This window comes from Callorhinchus milii, unplaced genomic scaffold (assembly GCF_018977255.1).
Source record: "Callorhinchus milii isolate IMCB2004 unplaced genomic scaffold, IMCB_Cmil_1.0 Scaffold7, whole genome shotgun sequence".
Lineage (NCBI taxonomy): Eukaryota > Metazoa > Chordata > Chondrichthyes > Chimaeriformes > Callorhinchidae > Callorhinchus > Callorhinchus milii.
The window spans coordinates 3166735-3181640 of NW_024704748.1; the positions used below are offsets into that span (position 1 = coordinate 3166735).

At 41.5% G+C, this 14906-nt stretch overlaps 1 protein-coding gene across 1 annotated transcript in view; it reads left to right on the forward strand.

The window, feature by feature from the left end:
- The window catches only part of LOC103185242, a 106982-nt gene that overhangs the window by 22009 nt on the left and 70067 nt on the right, over positions 1-14906 (forward strand). The window contains exons 7-9 of the mRNA XM_007903642.2: positions 2101-2179; positions 4169-4287; positions 5484-5609. Of these exons, the coding sequence (XP_007901833.1) occupies positions 2101-2179; positions 4169-4287; positions 5484-5609 (324 nt within the window). The remainder of the gene's footprint in view (positions 1-2100; positions 2180-4168; positions 4288-5483; positions 5610-14906) is intronic.

Here is a 14906-nt window from a genome sequence, read left to right on the forward strand (position 1 = left end):
CAACAGCAATAAAAAGACTAAAACAGAAGACAAGTTGCTTTGAGAATAAATCCTTCTGGTGAAAAATTGTAAATGTTGATTCTTAATGAATGTGCTGAAAGCAATATCTATCGCCCGGGTTAACCAAGAGTCTGATATTTACTTATATATATATATGTGTGTGTGTATCATGTAGTGTTGAATAGTCTCTTTGAAGCAATGATACTATAGAATGAACAGTTCCCACCAACAACTAGGTGGAAATTAGCTATGAATGGATTTTTGTTTTGGTACATTAAGTGCGTTAACAATAGAGTGCGGATAAAGCTTACATTTGCAAGGACAGATGTCTGTCGCATCAGTTGTTGCTGAGTGCGTAGAACACCTAGAGAAATTTCACTGCGTTGCAATAGACTCACCCCCAAAATATACAGTCACTACACTTTACAGTGTATCCTGGGAAGCGCTTTGAGACATCTCGATGACGTGATAAGGTGCTATATCAAATGCGAGGATTATTATTATTTTTATGAGCAATTTCCTATAGGCTGATGTACACTTCAAACCTCCACCTTTGTGGTGTTCGGAGTGAGTGGTTGTTACACTTCTCCACCTGTTCACTTTAAATTTTTCTTGATCCTAGATTTGATCCTTCACCTGGGTTTGATCGGCATTTTGTACAAATGTCTTTGATTGAGTTTGTGTGGAGGCAACACTGTGCGTGTTTTGTGTATTAATTACATTCTGTGTTGTGCCTATTATTCTTGTTTGAATATTCTGCTGCTATTTGGGACTGGATGTTGTTTCCCTTCAGTGCTGTGAGATAGTTGATAGGTTTTGATCAGATAAATCGTGGGACATTGACTACTTGTTGATGGATCGGTAAAAAGGGAGCATAAACAGGATCATCATTGAAGAGCTCAGGGGAACCATTAGAAAAAATGTCTTATTGCAAAGGTTTACTAGGAATTGGGGTTTGAAGCGAAGATCATACCAATATTGAAAAGGGAATTGAAAAGGTATTTGAAGAAAAATAATCAGAAAAGTACGGAAATTGAAATGAGAGTGTTGAGGGCATTGAGATTGGAACAACAACTTGGATTTATATAGGACCCTTCACACAGGGTAGCGACCCTGAGTGTTTGACAGAGCAGAGTCTGACACCCAGCCAGGGGATGGGAGTGGGGAGGTGACCGTAAGCACGATCAAAAGGGAAGGTCTTTAGGTGGGATTTGAGAGAGGGGAGGGAAGGGGCCAGGTGGAGAGATTGAGGGAGAGAGTTCCAGAGTTTGATGGATGAGCAAGACCGGCATAGGCTCAATGGGCCAACTAGCCTTGTTTTGCAATTTCTGTAATTGTATAGTGTGATACTGAGTTAGGAGCAATGATTAGAGAAGCTGTAAGGTTCACCAGTCCTGAGAGAAGATGACCCATAAATATGTATAGCATTTTAAATGGATTTAAATGAAAAAGGAAACCCAGAATAATACTTTAGGATACACCAGGATAGTAGAACGTAGGTGTAGAGTTTGCAAAGGGCAATTTCGGGACAGCCATCAAGAAGTGTAAGTTTACACAGAGGACAATTAACAACTGGAACAATTGCCTGGAAGGGTCATTGAGGCCAGGACACTGTGGACCCTCACCTTTTGGAACTCCATCCCACAATCCCTTCGCCTTGCTCCCTCTCTTGCTTTCTTCAAGGCACGACTCAGGACCATCTTTTCAACTGTGTCTTCAGCCTCCCTCCTAACCCCTCTGCCCTCCCTCATCCCAACCCTGCCCCCCTACGCTCGGGTCCTGATCCCTGACTGTTCAGCGCCTTGGGACGTCCTCCCGACGTGAAAGGAGCTTTACGAATGTAATTTTGTTGTTGTTGTTGTGATGGAGGAATGGTAGGTTGCGTATTCTGGTATTCACCACCCTGTATGTTAGCAAGTTCCTCCTAAACTCCTTTTTAGATGTGTTACTAGTTATCTTATATTTATATCCTCTCACCAGCAAGTGGAAACACCTTTTTGACCTTTCTATTAACATAAACTCTTTTGAATCACTTCACAATAACTTTAAACACTATCAATCTTCATTCCTCACCTTACGCTCCATTTTCTCTTGTTGCAGGCTCATCTACTTTCGTATATTGAAGCCACAAAACAACTTGAACATCAGGTTCTGCAAGTTCAGAACAATGTGCTTGAAGGTCAGTTTACCTGTGGATCAGTCTTGTTCTTGGTACATAAAAACATATTTAACACAGATAAACTTGACCACCACCAATGCTTTATTTAACACGTATAAATTATTCTCTCCCGCTTCTACCCATTTGTAGCAAGCAACAGGAGATGTATGTTGATTACCTGCTGTCAATGCAATATCAAATGCAAGGATTATTATATTATTATTACTATTATTTGCATGCCTGTTTTCTACCCCTCTCCCTGTGGTCCCATTCGCTGCTTGGCAACTTCCTTTAATGGTGGACCAAAGATTAGCAATTCACTGTGTGTTGATACAAGGGTTCAATCATTTCTACTACTGCATTGCAGTGCCATTAAACCAGTATTACAGCTTTTTAAAAAAAAACATATTTTAACTTTTCGGATTTCATTGAAGGATTTAAGTGAAACTTATTTTAACAAAAGGGTCGATTGATTGCTGTCTTACAAAGTGGACATGTTTCCTGGATGTTACTGACAACAATGGCCTTCTACTGCGTTGTACACTTTCTATGATTCTAGCTTAAACTCTCTGTAATATTAATATTTGCCCCTTTGCAACTCTAAACCTTGTCAGAAAATGCTATTGATCTCTGATGACCTTCATTGAAATGTAGCCTTCCTTTTACATCGCTGTTGGGTGCCAGAGAGTATTGGTTGGGTACTCATTTTGGCTGCTACATTGTTCTCAAATTAGTCAGTGCAAGAATGCCTCAGTGGGTGTTGCTCAGTAATTTCCAGTCCTTTCCTAGCCTGTACTAAGTACGGTCCTCTGGTGGTAAGTAAGGCCACTTTGGGAGCTTCCTTGACATGCTCTCTCTAATTGGCCAGATTTTATAGTTTGGCTCCAGGCCTCAATCCACCTCTTTCAGCAATGTTGGCCAACTTGCTTGACAGAAAAGGTACGATTACATTTTTCAATAGGTTCCTCCCATAACCTGACTAGCAGCATTTAAGAATGATGATCTTTCTGAATGTGCAATGTGGTTTAAAATTGTCTTGAATAATCCTAATGAACTCCATGGGGGAAAAAAACTTTCCATTAAAGAACTGCCTAGTTTCATGTATATTCTCAACAACAACAACAAATTACATTTATATAGCATCTTTCACATCAGAAGTACGTTTCAAGGCGCTGGACAAAGAGTAGGGTTTGCACTCGAGCTGGGGGTTGAAGTCAAGAGGGCTGGAGGGCAAGTGGGTGGAGGTAGGAGGATGACCAAAGGCACGGTCAAAGAGGAAGGGCCTGAGATAGACTGTGAAGGAAGCAAGGGAGGGGGTGAGGTGGAGGGATTCCGGGATGGAGTTGCCAGAAAGGTTGAAGACCCGACCGCCGATGGTGGGGCGGACAGGGCAGGGGACCTGGAGCAGCCCAGCGCATGCTGAGCAGAGGAAGCCAACAGGTTGGTAACGTTTTAGCAGGTCGCACAGGTAATCTGTAAAACCATTTCCGTGTTTTGATGGTGCAATAACAGCTCGACCTAAGTGTAGCACCCCCTAGATTATTGTTGTGCATTTACTTTCATTGCCATTTTGTTTGCTTGTTATATTGGCTGAAGTTGTGCAGCACCAAACTGAGGTTGAAAGGCCACAGACTGATTGCGTCATTGGAGTGTAGACATAGCCATAGTGCATTACCAATCATCTATCACAACATGCCCTGAATTCAACCCTATGAGCCACATTCTTCTCAGGCGGCTGCTTCATAAATAACAGTAATACCAGAATCTACATGTAGAACTAATGCTGCTGCCTCCACCCACACTCCAACCCTAATCAAAAGTAATAAAGGCGTTTTTCTAGGCACGCACTAAATGTAATTGTGAATTAAATCTGCACTGTGTCGGCCATTTGAAATCACTATTCCTTTGGTCATTTCTGTGAAATTAGGCTGTTTGGCAAACATTGGAAATCATCGCTTCTCATTTAATGATTGTTACCTGCTTCATTTGGTTTGCTCTTTTTTTTTGCAGAATTTGACGCCTACTTAGAAAGCCACAGGACTTGGCTGGCAACCAAGAATTTCCAGAATAATAGGAATGACCCAGCATTTTCCACTGAGGAGCTTGAAATATTGACCACAAGTAAAGAAGTAAGGAGTTTGTTACTTTTGTGGGAGACTCTCATGCTGTTTATTTTCCTGCACATTTAGTGTTGATTCCACTGCGTTTGTGCACCAATTTGATTGTAAACGTGTTGTATTAAAACCACAACAATGACAAAATTACATTTGTATAGCGCCTTTCACGTCGGGAGGGCGTCCCAAGGTGCTGGAAAACAGTATCTGGCCCAGGATTTTGCACTGATTTGGGTACCAAGTTACCTGGCAAAAATCATCTCATGAAAATTTTCTTCGACTGATGCACACCGATTGTCGATAGTAAATCCTTTGAGACGTTTCAACCACTTGATAAGCCTCTATAAATGCAAGGATTATTTTAGTCTCAATGCAATGAAGATTCATGACCCCACAAGGACTTTAAAGCGCACCTTTTATGCGTTGATAATGTGTTTGGATCTCAACGTGACACGTTTGCATGCGCAAGAACCGTTGACTTGTTTAAAACTTAAATGGTGGTACGAGCAGTATAAGTCATGTTCTATTGCTCTACTACTGAAAAGAATGGGACAAACATAGAGACTTGAGTTATGTGCCTTTGCTCTGTGTTTATGCCAGCTATGTGCTGAAAATGTCTATGTCACACTGTAAACTAAGTATATAGTGTTGAACTAGAAGGGGTTACTGATTTTGTTTTATTTCCGTTCAGCGCTGTCTTAAGTGGTTGGTCTTTCCCTCTCTTGCCCCGTCCCCCATCCCCCTGGTCTGTAAGTTGTTAACACTCGTCTCCAGAGTGCAATTGTGATTTTCTGAAAGCAGTAATTAATTTTCAAAAATGTTCTTAAAATTGAACTCAAATACCACTCATATTGATTAATTGATCTAATGTAAATACTATTATAGTAATAAATTCATATTGGGACCTGTAAACAAGAACTCTGCATATTGGAAAGCTAAATCATGCAGTCACTGAAGTTGTACAAATTTAGGACAGATGTGTTAATTTAAGGGAGTCGCAGGATAAAGAGGATACATTTTTATCTAATGGAGAGTAAAGGCTTGCTAGAAATGCCTTGCATTTAATCTTCATTTGTGAGGTCATCTGTGGTTGTAAATTAGGTAGAAGGATTATAAGATCCTAATTCTGGAGTATTTCAAGCAGAGTTACAGATGCTTGTGTGTGTGTGTGTGTGTGTGTAGTGTGTGTGTTAATCACCGTGCATCCACAGCTTGCAGGGAAACAGCAGAAATTTCTGGAGTCAATGGCAGAGATTTCGAAGGAGCTGGCACTCTTACAGCAACACAAGGAAAGCTTGCAGCAGCAGCTGAACGAATATGAGCAGACGCGGCAACAGGTAAAGAGGCCAGCGATAGATGACATCAACGCCACGCTCATTTACATAACTTATTCGCGTCTCTGGGCACATTGATTCAAATAATCACCACAATGTTGATGTGCAAATCAAACATGGTTACGTCACCTAAATGGTAGGGTTGAGCAGTTGGATTATTTTGTATTTCAGGTTCAACCTTTTTAACAGCCTAGTCCTTTGAGGCTGAACTTTCAAGTGTAAAAGTTTATGAAGTGCTTTTCCTCACACAAGGAAGTGTGGATAAGAATCATTTATTTTTTGGCTTGCACAATTCAGTGTGTGTGTGTGTATTGGCAGCACATGATTTGACTTTCCCATTGAATTATTTGGAGTGAGGAGAGATTGTTGGAAGAGATGAGAAGACTGTTGGAAGACGTAAGGTCACACAAGGGATTAAATGGCTGTCCAACTTATAATAGGCCACACTTGCACCACCAAGGATTGGATAGACACATCATTGGAAGGAAATAACTGGAGCGGAGTGAAGGGAATGTCATTCTGCTTGAACCGTGCTGCACTTGACCTGGGTAGGGGGCCTAGACTTTCACCATTCCCTCTCTTGAGCTATCCATAACAAGACGTGTGCATATATGTGTGTGTGTGTGTGTGTGAGAGCCCCCACCTTATAATGTGATGACTAAAACTATGTGCAATCCTCCAGATCTAGTCTAACCAGAGCATTGTATAGCTTGAGCATGACTTCTGGGGATTGAACTCAACTGAATTGGCCATTTAGCCCAGGATCCTGGTTACTGCCTTGTACACACCCTGCGTGAGGGGAACTATATAAATGCAAATTGTTTTTGTTTTTGACATGGTGAGTAATGAGTCAAATAGGTCTCTTTCAGCTTCCCCCTTGGCAAGTTCTATCCCATCATTGGAGTACTTATGCCTCCTCTTTTTTTACTTCCTATATTCATGTATCTGCATTGGATTTCATTTATCAATCAGACCACGTGTATATCCTAACAAGCTCTATGTAGGACTTTGCAGCATCTTCTGTAGATTCCACCATTCCCCCCCTCCCAAACCCGGGGACCCGGTGTCCTCTGCAAATTTACCTGTGAATCCCAGTCATTAATATATACAAGGGTGGGGGGGGTTTCCAGTAAAAATGCCTGGTCTGTTTCTCCCCCTTCCCATCTTTGTCAGGACTGAGGCCAAGCACAAAACAACCAGGACATTCCCCCTAGCAAACTGCATCACGCAAAACCCCCCTTGCATTGCTGCGCATAGTAGAAAGCAATCGATGTGATGCATCAACTAACAGCTGTGAAGAAACAAGAATGCATATAAGTGGCATTATCGCCATGCTTATTAGAAGTATATTCAAGCATTGTAGCTGTCTCAAAGGAATTAAAAACACAAGTATTAGGTTTGAGAATTGACAACAGCTGTTGTTTTGGTTTTTTTTGCATTCCGTGATTACAGATTGCATCTTACTGTGCGGAAATACAATATAACCCTCAAGAGACTTCTCTGCAAGGTGTAGATGCCTGACTGTGGGCAAGTAATGACTTGTACTTTCAGCTGTTTCTTGGTAAGCTTCATATAATTGGAATCCTTTATTCAAAACATCCATAAAGGTGACTGAAATGGTGACGATTTCATAATGTAGAAAGAGGCCATTAAAGAGGTTCATGCTGGGCGAAGGGGAATCTGTTTAATGTAGAGAGGAGAGTGAAGCAATTACTTGATGTAAAGGTGCAGAACAGGTCTCTTGCCATCCTGGAGCTATCAGCTTATTGCATATCAGCTTGTTTATTCCAATACTGAGCTGTTATATAAGTCTTGTGGAGTCCTGTAGCTCAGTGGTTAGAGCACTTGCTTCGCAAGCGAGAGGATTTGGGTTCCATTTCTGGGCAGGGTGAAATGTTGGGCAAGTTTCCTTACTCCACACACCTCTATTTATCTCGCAGTAAGTAGGAACTCGGTTGTCAGTCAATTGGCGGATCGCCTTTCCGGGGGGTAATAATACCTTAAAAAAATAATAATTTGGTCCCTCAACGACTGTTTGTGGGATGCTGCTGTGCGCAATTGACTGCCACGTTTCGCCCACAAAATATACAGTTAATTCACTTTTCAGTATAATCTGTGAAGTGCTTTGAGGCATCGCGAAGATGTGATAAGGTGCTATATTAAACGCAAGGATTATTATTTATTTTAATTTGTATTAGCAAATGTGATTTTTGCAACTTTTTGCAACTTCTTAGTGTTATTAGAGAGCAGCACCATAGGTTGGTGCAATCTCAAGGGGGGAAGCAGGGAGATCGAAAGCACGGTCGAAGAGGTGGGTCTTGAAGGTGGCGAGGGAGGGGGCGAGATGGAGGGACTGCGGGATGGACTTCCAGAGGGTGGGTGCAGAGTGGCAGAAGGTCCGCCTGCCAATGGCAGGGCAAGCAAGATGGGAGACGTGAAGCAGGCTGGAGCCCACTGACCGGAGCGAGTGGGCAGGATGGTGGGGGTTAGGAGGTCGGCGAGATATGGGAGAGCAAGACTGTGGAGGGCTTTGAAGATGAGGACCAGGATCTTGAACTGTATCCTCTGTGTGATGGGAAGCCAGTGGAGTCGGGCGAGAATGGGGGTGATAGGGTCGCGGAGCCTAGTCCGGGAGAGGACATGGGCTGCAGAGTTCTGGATGATCTATAGCCTGTGGAGGGAGGAGTTGGGGGGGGGTGGGGGGCGACAAGCAGTGAGTTTGCATAGTCAAGCCTCAATGTAATTAAGACGTGTTTGAGGGTTTCAGCAGCCTGCGGTGTGAGACAATTGAGGAGCCGGGCGATGTTGCGGAGGTGGGAAAAAGCAGAGCGGGTCATGGCGCTGATGTGGGGTAGAAAGGATAATTGAGGGTCAAACAAGACCCCAAGGTTCTGGACTGGCTCAGTGAGATGGAGAGTGCAACCATGGATGGTGATGCTGTCAGCGTCTGAGGTAAGTAGGCGCTGACGGGAGCCAATCAGGAGAGCCTCAGTCTTGTTGACGTTCAACTGAAGAAAGTTATCTCTCATCCAGGACTTGATGTCCGACAGACATTCTATCAGGACAGCAGTAGTCCTGGAGTCGAGGATGGAGGCAGAGTGTAGAGTTGGGTGTCATCTGCATACATGTGGAAGTTGACCCCATGTCTGCGGATCATGTCACCAAGAGGGAGCATATAGATATTGAAGAGGAGGGGACCAAGGACAGAGCCCTGAGGACCTCCGCACGAGACGATCCGTCATTGTTCATTCATTTTGTGGCTGTTTGTGGGACATTGTTGGGTGAAAATTGTCTGCCATGTTTATTCGCCTATAAAATACAGTCACAACACTTTACAGTGAATCATGTCAAGTGCTTTGAGATGTCCTCCTGATGCGAAAGGAGCTGTGATATACAGTTACAGCATATTCTCTGAAGTGCTTTGAGATGTTTCGAACACGTGAAAAGGTGCCATATCAAATGCAAGGATTATTATTATATCAAATGTAAACACAATATTAATGCCTCAGTCTGCACTTGATAGATCAGTAATCCCAGGCTGGGAGGTTTACAAACCACAGACAAACATTGTTGTTACGATTTTGTAAAATAACACATAGAAATATTTGTAGCTAACAATAGCATCAAACAAGCACTCGACTGGGGTCACCGCAGTGTGGCGTCTGGCAAAAGCCCTAACAATATAAAAGTGTGTTTTCTGCAGGGAATCCCCGAATGACACAAAGATGACTTTTCCTCCAATGAGATCTGTGCCAGGGTCTCTCACCTCTGTGTATGGTTTGGATTGTGAGCAGACCCAGACATCCCTGATCATCAATGACACAACTGGATGTTGTGCACAATAACACTCCCTCATCATCACTTCACCACATCCAGTTCTCCNAAAAAAACTCGAAGCTCAGTAGGACACCTCATATCTAGGAGCGCTAAAGAATTTGGATAAGGAGAATCAAATCTTGAAGCCAAAGTAAGCAAAACAATCTGAGGAAAGAGCAGAGAATTGGAATTAGGGTAATAACTGTGGTTTGGGCTAAAAGGGCTTCCATGTGTTTCTGAAATATTTTCTTATCTAGGATTTGAGGATTTGTGTTGAAATGAGAATAAATAATTTCTTGGTACAGTACTTACCCCTGCTGCAAAATTCCCCAGTAACTTTGCACCCAAAAAAAACTGGCACAACATCGAAACAACATTTTAATCAAGTGTGCGTTAGAAAAAATAAGCTGACACTCGCTGAATCATTATTTCCTCTCAACACTCAAAACTCCTGTCATTTATTCACATCAATAACGTTACAACTTTTTATTGGAACTTTACCAGACTTCATGAGTAATTTCTTCTCATCAGAGTCTGGGTTCTATTAAGAGCAAACGTATTAGGAGCCATTCATCTATCTGTAAACATCAAACCCTCGAAGGTTAACTTTTCCCCTTGATATATAAAATGCTTTATTGGATTTTCACCAAACTTGGCCAGTGAATTCTCATCAAGCACAGGGATCCTTTCAAAGATGAATGTTTTGGGAATTTTCTCTCGGTTACTCAGCCTAGAAACGCTGTCTTTCCTTCTTTATGTTAAACAGATTTTCATCAAAACTGATCATTGATTTCCTCTTACCAAATTCTAAGTCATTTTGAAAAATGGGTAGAAATACTCTTCTTGACTAGTCATGCATGCATAAAAATTAATGGTTGATCTTCAAATATTTTGCAACTTCAAAAGGTTTATGCAAATAGACCCCTTGGAGTATTATTATAAATCTGGTCTGGTATTAAAACCATAGTCCCGCTCAGTGAGTTTATTCAGTGAATAACTGAGGCATACAGACTGGGAAGGTCCCAGCCTCTGATCTCTGGTCTGGGTGACTTAGCTAATCTCAGGAAGCAAAACTATAGGGGTACAATTAACCTCAGAGTCAGAGATTTAGGCAGTTCCAGTGTCACTCAGTGTGAATGTCAATTGAAGGTAAGATCTGGCATGGCATCAAACATCTCCACTGGACTCCAATGGTCCTCAGATACTAACTTTCAATGGGTCACACATGAATCACGGCCAATTGAGGTTGAGTTACTGGAAGGTGAAACACATCCCACAAGGAAAAAAAAGTCAAATGCTGTCAGGAAAATAGGGTTGAGGAGAAAACTGGCGAGAGGAAGAAATTAACAGTCCACGCTCAATGAGATCTCCTGAGAATTGGTAGAATTTGCTTATGAGCAAATGGATTTGATTTGGAGCAAAATGCCTCCTTTCAAACAAATAAATTGTGATCCCACTCCTTTTACGCTCTGCATTCTCTAATGAGAAAATATCAGGAAGCATACGGGGTATTTATTTGGATTTTTGACAAGCAACTACAGAATGGCGGCTGCCAGTAGCAGCGACTGGTGGAATGCAAATTTGCCCCGTGTGTCTGTGGCTTGGTGAGGTGCCGTTCTCAACCGTGCCATCAGAGCAAATGGCAAACGTTGGTGGTGCTTTACAGGCAGGGAGGGGAGATCGGAGGGGAAGCAACCCTTGCAGATCTTGTGCACCCCCTAGTGGCTTGTTTCACACCGGAATCGCGAGAGGCCTTGGAGCCAGTTACCTGCGTGGCCCCTTTTGTCAAGGGAGAAAATATTTTCAATGGAGCGAATTTTCATTTCAAATTAGCTTGGAATTTTCTGGTGGTTCAGCATTTGAGCCGTCTATCTTGGCTCACAGTTTATTTTTTTGTCATGCATATTCGGTGAATTATTGCACTCCATCGAGGATATCCCCGCTGGATAATGGAGCACTTTTCTTCCTTTGTCAGCCAATGTCAGTGTCAAGTGCTCGCAAGTCAGGTATAACATAGCCAGATGCAGAATAAAGCTCCCTTTCAATGCTTCAATAACATGGCATTTCCACTAGAGTCAATCTTTCTGCTACCCACATCAGACAATCTGTGCTTTCGAGTACAGTACAGCAGCAACAATTTACATTGAGATAGTGCCTTGATACAACTGTGTTAGCTCATTTCACTTCCATTCAGCAGAGAGACATGTTGATCCCTTTTTCGCCCACAAAATATACAGTCAATTCACTTTACAGTATATTCTGTGAAGCGCTTTGAGACGTCCCAAAAATGTGATAAGGCGCTATATCAAATGCAAGGATTATCTGTTTATATTGTTTGAACCACTAATTAGTTTAGTTTAGGTTAACCAGTTTAGTTAAACAAAATAAATTCAGAGTAAAGCAACACAGTCTCACATCACTTTCTTGCTGCCATTGGCTTTACGCAGTTACAATGGTTTGAAATGGGAAACTTGAAACCTGAGCACAACAACAACGTACATTTATATAGCACACTTGAAATCGGGTAATGTCTTGGAGAGTTTTCAAGTATAAATCGGGTTCCCATTCTAAATTAGCAGTAGCAAAACCTCTTAGAGAACAGCTTTAGTATTAGTCCCATGCAGCTAAAATAATTATTCAAAACAGGATTTTAAATGTAAACTAAAAAAAAAATTTGTCCTATTCTAGGTATGTTTTTTTCTTTTTTGCTGTTCATTCTTTCCTTCTATAATTCAATTTTATTTGACTATTTTCTACCTGCATTTTGTTTTTACTTTTAACATTCAATAGCATTTTTTTTGTTTGTAAATCCCTTTCCTTGCTTCCAGTTTCCATTAGCCTTTTTGAAAAGGGCAAGCAGCTTTTTAAAAGTTGTCTTTCCTTGGCTGAAAACCGCCTAGTCTTCAGCCATGAGAATGAATTATCACAAGATGAATAGTGATCTCATACCGGAAACACCTGTATGTCTTTCCCTGAACACTTATTATCGGACCAGCCATTCAGAGTGCTCCAGTGGAATTTCATGTACACTGTACTGCTTATTAATATTTATATGTGTGTATATACTTCCTACTTTTAAGTTCAAGTAACACTAATAGAAAAGTTTAGTTCCCTTAAGGCCCTGCGAGTAAATCTTACACTTAGAGTCAATCTGAACCGCACAGATTGGAATATGCTAAGGTTCAATCTCCAGTGTACACTGAGCTGACTGATCTCACCTGGGACATCACTTGGGATTCTACAACTGTGCCCAAGGCCCGTGGGCTAGGCTTAAAAAAAAATTCCTTCTCCCGATTGTTAACCAGTGACCTCTGCTGGAAAGTTTATGTGTGTCGACATTGGGTAAGAATAAGACCATCTGTAATGATCCTCACGGGTCAAATAGCCTGCCAGCGCTCACAGTCTGGGCACACACACACGATGGAGGGCACATGGGTGAGGCACTAGAGGATGCCTAACACAAGCGAGATCATAGTACGATTTAGTGCCTTGAGGAGGGGAGTGACTTTTATAAAATAAACTTTACACATTTTTGTTTAATATAGAAAGCAATTATATAGAAACTGACCTGAGAAAAGGATAAATTGTCCACAGATAAAGATCTTTCTGTTTACAGTGACATTGACATTTCTTCCGAATGATTTCCAACATCTCTTTCAACACTTTTTTTTCCCCACCAGGGGATTTTTTTTGGGGGGGAACAATGTTCACTTTTGTAATATCATATGTCAAAACACCTGCCTCTGATAAAAGCATCTGAAGGATTTTGAAAGCTTGCATGAAGGTTTTTGTTCACTTAAGTTTGTCTAAATAAAAAAAAAATTACCATTGAACTGCCAGAAACTTGTTCTTACTTGTTGGTGGTGTCATCACTAATGGTGATAGCACCAAATGCTCTTTCCCTTTCATGTGAAATACCAGCAAAGCTGATTCAGAATAACTTGCGTTAAATGTTAGTGGTTGCCCATTCGTACCTGCGTAGACTTGAGAGTATTTATACATCAATTACCAAGTAGTTACAGACCACCTGTGTATGGTGTTTTGCATTCAGATATGTGGAAAGGGAACCCGTACACAATTGCTTACCGAGTTTCATAATATACAATCCATTCACCTTACAGTGTATTCTGTGAAGCGCTTTGAGGTTGTGATAAGGTGCTATATCAAATGGAAGGATTTTTAAACATTATGATTTGTAACTTAAAGTCTACTTTTTTTGCTGCTACCTCAAACTCAGTTGTATTTGCTCAGAGAATTTGTGTTTCTGCCGCTGAAATAATTTTTTCGTTTCATTCATTAAATGAGGTCAATTGCACCATTGGGCTGTTTTCAGACAGTTTGAGGTCTTGAAACAGCGGTCTGAGTTTTATTTTGAAAGTGGTGGTCTTACTTATCCTCATCTCGCTCGAGTTTTTTTTCAAAAAGTTCTTGTTTGTTTGCTTAAAACAAATTGATAAGTAGATTGTTACAATTGATAAGTATCACAATGTCAATCCAGTCAGTTCCATGTTCTTCCATGCTGTCTCCACATGCAGGGATAGATACATTAATGAGTCTATCATATCTAACATACAACTTGGGAAGTAGGGTCAGATTGGTGTTGGGTGGAGATCCACAGCCATTGATGAAACAAGAAAGCAGATCTCACATAGATCTGACAGATAATCTTTTTCAGATAACTTTTTTGTTTAAAATTCTTCTAGGTTTAATTACTCTTTTGTATTGCCAGCAATAAAAATAGCATTAAAAAAATGTCAATTCTAGAGGTTTCTACCAAGAATGCATTGATACAACAACAACAAAATGACATTTGTATAACGCCTTTCATGTTGGGAGGATATCCCAAGGTGCTGGACAATCATTGTTTCTGACCCGAGCTGGGGTTCGGGATCGGGGAGGGTGGAGGGCAGGTGGGGGTGATCGAAGGTATAGTTGAAGAGGAGGGTCTTGAGATGGGTATTGAGGGAGGCAAAGGAGAGGGCAAGGCAGAGGGACTGTGCGAAGGCAGGGGAGGTGAAGCAGGCCGGAGCCCACTGAGTGGAGGGAGTGGGCAGGTTGCTTGGGTGTTAGGAGGTCACAGAAGGAGTGGGGAGCAAGACCATGGAGGGTTTGAAGGTGAGGACCAGAATATAGGAAAGTCATTCCAAGTGTCATGTCACCATTTGAATTGATTTTAAAAGCCTTCCAAATAATACTGGCACACTCATTAGCCAACATGTTTCTTGTGAAGAAAATCCCAACAAACATTACGTGAATGCAGAACTCATCTGCGATTGCTCAAAATTTCCATTACAACAGAGGAGAAAAGCAACTAAGGATTGTAAATGACTTAGACCAGTATTTTAATCCTTTTCGTATGTGTCTCAGAATTTATTCTAGTTTTTTTCAAAAAAGTTTTGCACACAAAGTATACCGGCACGTTATACCCACCCAATTTAGTTGTAGTTTGGAGTGGGATGTAGCCTTACTGTATCTTAAACAGCC